At 40.0% G+C, this 7,477-nt stretch overlaps 1 protein-coding gene and 1 long non-coding RNA gene across 2 annotated transcripts in view; both read right to left on the bottom strand.

The window, feature by feature from the left end:
- Window positions 1-2,246: 2,246 nt before the first annotated feature.
- Window positions 2,247-7,477, bottom strand: part of LOC107838084 (uncharacterized) — a 178,378-nt gene continuing 173,147 nt past the window's right edge. The window contains exon 2 of the long non-coding RNA XR_001664147.1: window positions 2,247-3,172. This is a non-coding gene — a long non-coding RNA (uncharacterized LOC107838084). The remainder of the gene's footprint in view (window positions 3,173-7,477) is intronic.
- Window positions 3,391-6,440, bottom strand: LOC103148709 (sodium/potassium-transporting ATPase subunit alpha-1-like). Its single transcript, XM_007567599.2, has 8 exons — window positions 6,244-6,440; window positions 6,012-6,166; window positions 5,802-5,925; window positions 4,924-5,069; window positions 4,708-4,838; window positions 4,518-4,619; window positions 3,839-3,930; window positions 3,391-3,756 (listed from the first exon to the last, which is right to left on the bottom strand). The coding sequence occupies exons 1-8, from the start codon at window positions 6,335-6,337 to the stop codon at window positions 3,728-3,730; spliced, it is 873 nt and encodes a 290-aa protein (XP_007567661.2). The 5' UTR covers window positions 6,338-6,440; the 3' UTR covers window positions 3,391-3,727.

Below are 7,477 nucleotides of genomic sequence, written 5' to 3'. Positions count from 1 at the left end.
CACACACACACACAGCATCAGAGCTGTCACTGGGTCAGTCGTGAGGCATGCGATATCTTGACAGAGCTGAAGTGTTAGCTGACACAGAAATCAGCTGCAGAGACTCGCAGTCTGTCTTCATCCTGCTGTCATAGAAATCAGGTGTGTGTTTTAAAACCAGATTTTTACCTCCTCATATTGGTAATTTTAATATACCTTTTAATATTAATATATACAGGTATATTAATATTTTAATATAGCTGTGGGAGTTTGGGACCACATCTGCTAAAAAAAATAGCTAAGAGATTCAGACTTCCTCTAAAAAAAATTAAAACTGCCATTTTAATAGTTAAAACACCAAACAAAGCTAACAATGTTGTGGATCTATGTATGTGGATGTTAGCTAACAAAGAAGCTAACATCCACATACTTCCTGATCACCACTCTTTTGGCGATCAGGAACAATTGCCAATCGAAGCCAAGGAAAATTAATGGTGGTCCTGGATTGGCTGCTTGGCAAATGGCAGTCGTTAGTGTGTGAAATAACATTATATATTTCAGCTTTTCTTTTAGAATATTTAAGGGAAAAATTCAGCAAATTGGAGAATTTTCTGAAAATAATTTGGAGTTTTGTTCCATAGAAAAATCAAATAGGAAGCAGTCCACCGCAGATGTTTAGAAGGATTCTAAACATCTGTTCTAAATAAACATATTTTTATTTAGGAACATGTGTTGTCAATATTGTCAGATTTTTTTCCGTTTTATAATATATCATCAAAATGACCTCTGACCCTTTATCTGACACTTTAGGTTGCAGCTTTTGAACAGATCTGAAAGCAGAACAGAGCTCTATCCATTTCAGAGTTGAGTTTGCAGCTTCTGCCAGCATCTTCAGTGACCTAGTTTCTGGTGGCGTAAACACGCCCAAACACTTTGACTTCAACAGAGGCAAGCCGGCCTCCAATCACTGCGTTGTTCATCATTCTGTTTGAAATGTGTCCCAGTTTCATCTACTTTCTGAAAGCAGCCAGTCAGCAGTCAAACACAATGTTCCGCTGGAATATGTTGGATTTGTTAAATGTTAAAAAATCACTTGTCATTATCAAGAAGGTAATTAGATGAGTCGCGTCTCGTCTTTTAAGAGCTTTTGACACTTAAAGACAAAAGAGGATTCCTCTTTGGTTGCAGCATCTGCAGTCTTTGATGCGTCTATTTTCACATCACGATGCTGAGCTCCGTTTTGAACATGTGGAATCATTAGCATGTTAGTCATGAAACTCCTAAGTGTTTGCTCAAACCTTTAATCAGACTTTTATCCAGGAACAAAAGAACCATGTTCATCAGAGAAAACCTTGGGAATTGGAAGCAAAACTATCAAAAGAAAAAAAAAGAAAGAAAAAAAGCATATTTTGAGTTTTAGTGTTCCATGAAAAGTCTGGATGAGAATCAGTGGAAATGATAAAGAAATGTATTTTAAAGTGTGTGATTTTCTAGTTTTTATTTCCAATTTCATGACATAAAAGATAAAAATCTGAATTTCTGATTATTGGAAGGCTTTATATGTCGAAATTTACATCAAAATACCTAGTTACCATATTATTCGGCAGATGCGTACTCTTTGAAAGGACAATTTACTTCCTTTTCATTAGAAATGCACCAATTTGAAACTTTGGGCTGATACTGATATCTGATGGTAATATTGCTGTTACAGCAGATTATATATTATGTTATAGCAGATTATATATTACATATACCGTCTCAAGACTTTTGAAGAAAAAAAGACCAGACACAGATGGCAACAACATAAAAATCAATATTGGTTGTCCATGTTGGCCCAGTTTTATTTATAGGACTGATACCGATATGTTTAAAAATGACAAATATCAGCCAATACCGATGTTATTGTAGATATATCGTGCATCACCTACTCTTCAGTTCCATTTCCATGTAGATTAGGACTTTTAAAGTTGAGCTGCATTCTACAGACTAAATGCCAATGAAGATCACAACCTGAGATTTAAAGAATTTGGATTAAACATGAAATGGTCCAGTAGTCTATGACAAAAAGTTATGGAACATCCCTTTACCATCAGGGGACGAAATAAAAAAAAATTACCAGTCACTGTTTTTCTTTCTGAGCTGTGTGAAGCTGACACCCCACCCACGTCAAAAAATCCAGCAAATAGTCTGAGTGGTTAGTTTGTGAAGGTTTGTGCCGTTAAAATTTTTGTTTGTGCAGCTTTGGTTTCTGAGATATTAAAAATTAGTTTTTAGGTCATCCAGAGTTCACCATGCCCCCATATTGCTCCAAAACAAACCAAAGAGGGCTAGTTCGTTAGTGCTCCGTTTGTGCAAGTTTGTGCCGATAAAATTTTCGTTTCTGTAACTTTTGTTTGAGATATTAAAGAACTACAAATCTTTGCAAAAATACAATCCGATTCCGTAAAACACCCAATAAGATCTCGAGAATAATTAACCAGAAAGACTTTTATTGGTCTAATATGTATGGTATGTTGCCTTTTTTTATATACATAAATCTGCAAAACCACCAAAACATGTAAATTACGCAGAATTCAGAGGTCAACTCGTCAAAGTTAAATCGAAGATGCCATAAACAGATTCCTGAAAGCCGACCATAAATGGTCCTAAGAAACAAATGTGAATCGATATCTTGCCTTGTGACCAACTGACACAAAATTCATGCTGTTACACGAGACGTAGTGTTCTCTAGTGAATTTTTAAGTCGCACTGAATATTTTTAATTGTATTAAAAATATGTTTTCTTTCTTACGAGTGTTTAGTTCGGCAATTTGTTGACAGTCCTGTGAACCTCCGAGCGCTTGAGGAAGGAACGGTAGAGAAAAGCTGGCCGAAATTAGCGTTCATAAATCGGATCAACCTTGAGCTAGGCGCCGCTTACACCGTGCAGCTTGAATATCCAATATCCAACTTCAAAACAACTTCGCTGCGGTAAATTTAACGGCACAAACCTACACTAACGGAGCACTAAGTAGCCCACTGGTTTGTTTTTGGAGCAAAATGGTGGTCTGGTGACGTAATCGGTCAAAACGATCACTTTCAATATCTCAAAAACGAAAGCTGCGCAAACGAAATTTTTAACGGCACAAACGGAGCACTAACAGACTATTTGCTGGATTTTTTTTTTGACCTGGGTGGGGTGTCAGCTTCACACCTTGCTTGTTTTTAAAACAATAAAATAAAAGAATACTTTACTGAGTTTTCCTGCAATATATTTATTAATTTTTTTTTCTAAAGTCCTTCAACATTAATCTCCTTTCTAGTTTAAGAAGTGCCTGTTTAAGGAAACAGGCAAATCCTTGCAGCATTTCTCATTGCTTTAGCTATAAAGCAAGGCATGTATAAATAAATATAAAAAAAGGACAGGAGGCATTTTTGGGACCTGACTCGAGTGCATTTTTATTGAACGTTCATAACTGTTAAAAACATGTATAAAATTGGTCCTGTTTCAGAAACAAGGCACACATAGTCATGTCAATGTTCAGTGTTCATGTCATAATTAGCATTGTCATTTATCATCAACATTATCATCAGCATTTTTCATCTCAGTATTGATCTAATAGTAGGATCAAGCATTCCCTAATATAAAAACATGTTCCAATTTATTTGTCACAGAGGTTAAAATTTTTATTCCGAGCAGCAAGACAATATTCATGCAAAGACAGGAGGAGTGGAGGACAAGATGCGAACGGACTGGATTTGTGGGTCTTTAATAGTAGGTCTCTCGTTCCACCCAGCCTGGAGAAGATGGGAAACAGGAAGTTCAGGTTAGAAACCAAAGAAGGAACCAAGAAAACCTGAAGAAAGGTTAGAGACTCGCCTCCCGGGCTTCGCCTGAGGATCAGTTTACGGATTTCATCATAGATGAAGATGAGCAGGGAGTATGGGAAGGCGCAGAACCACCAGTTGGGTCTGGAAAACACACAAATGCACGGATTAGATGAATGGGAAACTGCAGCTCTGGGTGACAGCGTTGCTACACAACGATCCAGACTCAACCTGTTGGACCACTCACTCATTCTGTTCATATAGAAACAGAGCTACATTTGGAAATTCATATATTCCATGGATTTCTTCAGTGGAAACCTTGAAAAACATGGGGAAGGGAGGAAGGAAAAAGAAGAGGAAGGAACAAAAAAAAGGAGAAAGGAAAGATGGAATGAGGAAGAAATTAAAAGAGGGGAAAGGAAGTAAGGAGAAAGGAACAAGGGGAGGGAAATGAGTAAGGAAGAAGAAAATTTAAATAAAATTAAAAAAGGAAACGAAAGAGAGGAAAAGTAAAAAAAAAGGGGAAAAAAGAAGGAAAGAAGGAAAAAGGGAAAAAAGGAAAGGAAGGAAGGAGGAAAAAAAAGAAAGAAGGAATAGTAGGATAGATATTAGCCTGAAAAATTATTCTTCTATTATGTTCCAGACCTGAAATGTATTACAGTCATATTCCAGACTTTCTCACTCTAGGAATCCTGGATAAACCCTATATGGCTGAAAACACAAGTACTCACTTGAGAGGGTACATTCTGAGGGCGACGTCCATGCCTGGGCAGTAGGAGAGGAAGGCAGCAAGGGCGGTCTCCTCAAACAGGCCGAAGATCAGAATCTTGTTCCTGAAACACAGAGACAGAAAGTCAGGACATCCCACACGTGGTCCTGGCTCAGCTCTGGAATTACCCAGAGTTCAGTGCTCTTCCTCACTTCATGCCCTGCTGGAACACAGAGTTCCTCCTGGTCTTGCAGATGATCAGGTCGGCCCATTGGACGATGACGATGCTGACAAAGAAAGCCGTGTGGCAGGTGAACTCCACAATCTTCCTCTGCTCGTAGGTCTGGAACCAAAGCAGAGTCCAGATTTAAGAAAGACATGCAGCTGGACTGTCCACTGGTTCCACCCATCAGACAGAAGCCACTGACCCACTGCTGTCCATAGCTGTCCTCCAGATCGTTGATGTACTTGTTGTCCCAGTTGACCCGGATCCCTACCAGGGTGGAGGGCAGGAAGCCGTTCTCAGCCAGGATCACGAAGTAGGTAAAGAACCCGGCCAGCGCCTGGATCATCCCTGCAGGATCAGAGGTCACCACAAGCTGCTCAGACACTCTGTCCACTCAGCATCAACCATTCAGCCCACAAGCTTGTGAAATGGCTTCCAGAATCATAGAATTGTGAAACTTAAGGTAAATATCATGAAATAAATGAATGTGCCATTAAATGTCTAATTAAATAATACACATTTGAAATGACCAAGTTTAAATAACCAATAACATCCATCCATCCATTTTCTGTACACTCTTGTCCCTTAGTGGGGTTGGGAGGGTTGCTGGTGCCTATCTCCAGCTAACGTTCCGGGCGAAGGCGGGGTCACCCTGGACAGGTCACCAGTCTGTTGCAGGGCTAACCAATAACAATAACGTTTAATTTGAGCATTTTTGAATTGAAGGGGAGACAAAAGATTTTGCAAAACTATATTTTTTTTCCAACAACAACAAACAACAAAAAAACAAAACAAAAAAAAAATCATTTCAGAAGCTAAAATGATGTCTGAAACATTACTGTTTTTAAAGAGATAGATGTGATAAGAATATTGTTGAAAAGGGAAACAAAAATATGTTTTACTATAGCTGAAAATGTTCTACAAGTTCTTCTTGGCTTTATTTAAATGAACATTTGAAGCAGACTTCTATATCAGTGCTGGTCCATTTATTCTGTGTTACTCTTTTTGTTATCTCAGCCCAGACAGAAAGAGTCCAGATAACTGCAGAATGCGACCTTGGTTTCAGAAGCGTCTATTTACCGATTTGACCGTAGGCAATGCTGATGAGCCTCTCGTTAACCAGTTTGTCTGTTTTGGGGTTTCGGGGCTGTCTCTTCATGATGTCACTCTCGGCTGCTTCATAAGCCAGGGAGATGGCGGGAACCTGGAGGAAGTTACAGCAGTCAGGGCTAAAGGCTGGAGCATGGGGGCGTGAGAGAACCTTCAGCAGGGCGGAGAGAAGGACATTACCATGTCTGTTCCCAAGTCGATACAGAGGATGGTGACGGTGCCCAGAGGCAGAGGGATGTTGGCGATGATGAAGAGGAGGAAGGGGGTGATCTCGGGGATGTTACTGGTCAGAGTGTAGGCGATGGATTTCTTCAGGTTGTCAAAGATCAGACGACCTGATGGAGAAGAGAAAATGCTGACTAAAGCCCTCTCCTAGCCTGGTGAAAGATTCACCTAAAGGACATGTTTTAACCTTCTTCCACTCCGGTAACGATGGAGGCAAAGTTGTCATCCAGCAGGATCATGTCAGCTGCCTGCTTGGAGACGTCGGACCCAGCGATTCCCATGGCGACGCCAATGTCGGCTTTCTTCAGAGCTGGAGAGTCGTTAACGCCATCACCCGTCACCGCGACGATGGCTCCCTGCAGAGGAAGCAGAGTCCTGTGGTTTCAGAATAATTCAGCTGCAGCTGCTAAATAACCTGAGAGTTAGAAAAAACATGTTAACTGAACTGGAAGTTCATCAGATCAACAAAAACTAATTCATCTCATAAAACAGGAAAATAAGTAACTCAAGCAGAGGTTATGTGCTCCAGATAATATTTTCAGCAACACCAAAATCTGAAGAAAATCCTTCAACCCAACCACTACCGTTTGGTTTAGACCAGTGGTTCTTAACCTGGGTTCGATCGAACCCCAGGGGTTCGATGAGTCGGTCTCAGGGGTTCGGCGGAGCCTCTGCCGTGGAGTTAAAGACACACTTGTGTAAAGTCGTGATGATGCGCCCCGCTTTGCCATCACTTGTTGCAGAGCATCACGTTACATTGCTTAGCCAATCAGTGCTGCGGAGGAGCATTGATTGGAGGAGTTCCACTCTCTGCATGGATTTGAACTTGTGTTCACTGCTCTACTCTACTTCAGTAAAGCTCAAAGTTTTCACCAAATTCTGTAGCTTTCGCTTTACTTCTAAATCTGCTCCTTAGTCGCATCTTTTCAGGGTTGCTACTGCCTCTAGTGCCGTGGGGGTGGTAACAACTAATATAATTACATTACTAAATCAGAATACCGCAAAGTCTTTATTATTTATTATAAATTTTTCATTCTCTTAAGAATGTAGAGCTAATTAAATGATCTAAACAAGACCTTAAAGTGGTTCCAGTTTCTCTCGCTGGCCAACCTGTTGAAACTGTGGAAAATTTGAAATACCTTGGGTCGTTCCTGGACAGTCAACACTGACTATATTTTGAAGAACTGTTCTCAGAGACTCTACCTTTTAAGAAGACTTAGTGATCTTGGGGTGACCCAACTAGACTCTAGTTGGGTCACCCCTATGTCTAGAATTTGGGGGCCAGGGGGAATCAGATTTTATTTATCACTACAGAAGGGTTCAGTGAATGCGCATATGAAACTGGTGGGTTCGGTACCTCAAAAAAAGTTAAGAACCACTAGTTTAGACTAATTTTAGAGATAATAAAAACAATGTTATAT

Source organism: Poecilia formosa, unplaced genomic scaffold (genome assembly GCF_000485575.1).
Source record: "Poecilia formosa unplaced genomic scaffold, Poecilia_formosa-5.1.2 Scaffold210, whole genome shotgun sequence".
NCBI classification, from domain to species: domain Eukaryota; kingdom Metazoa; phylum Chordata; class Actinopteri; order Cyprinodontiformes; family Poeciliidae; genus Poecilia; species Poecilia formosa.
Note: the sequence above shows the minus strand (reverse complement) of the source record. Positions and strands in the feature narration are given on the sequence as shown.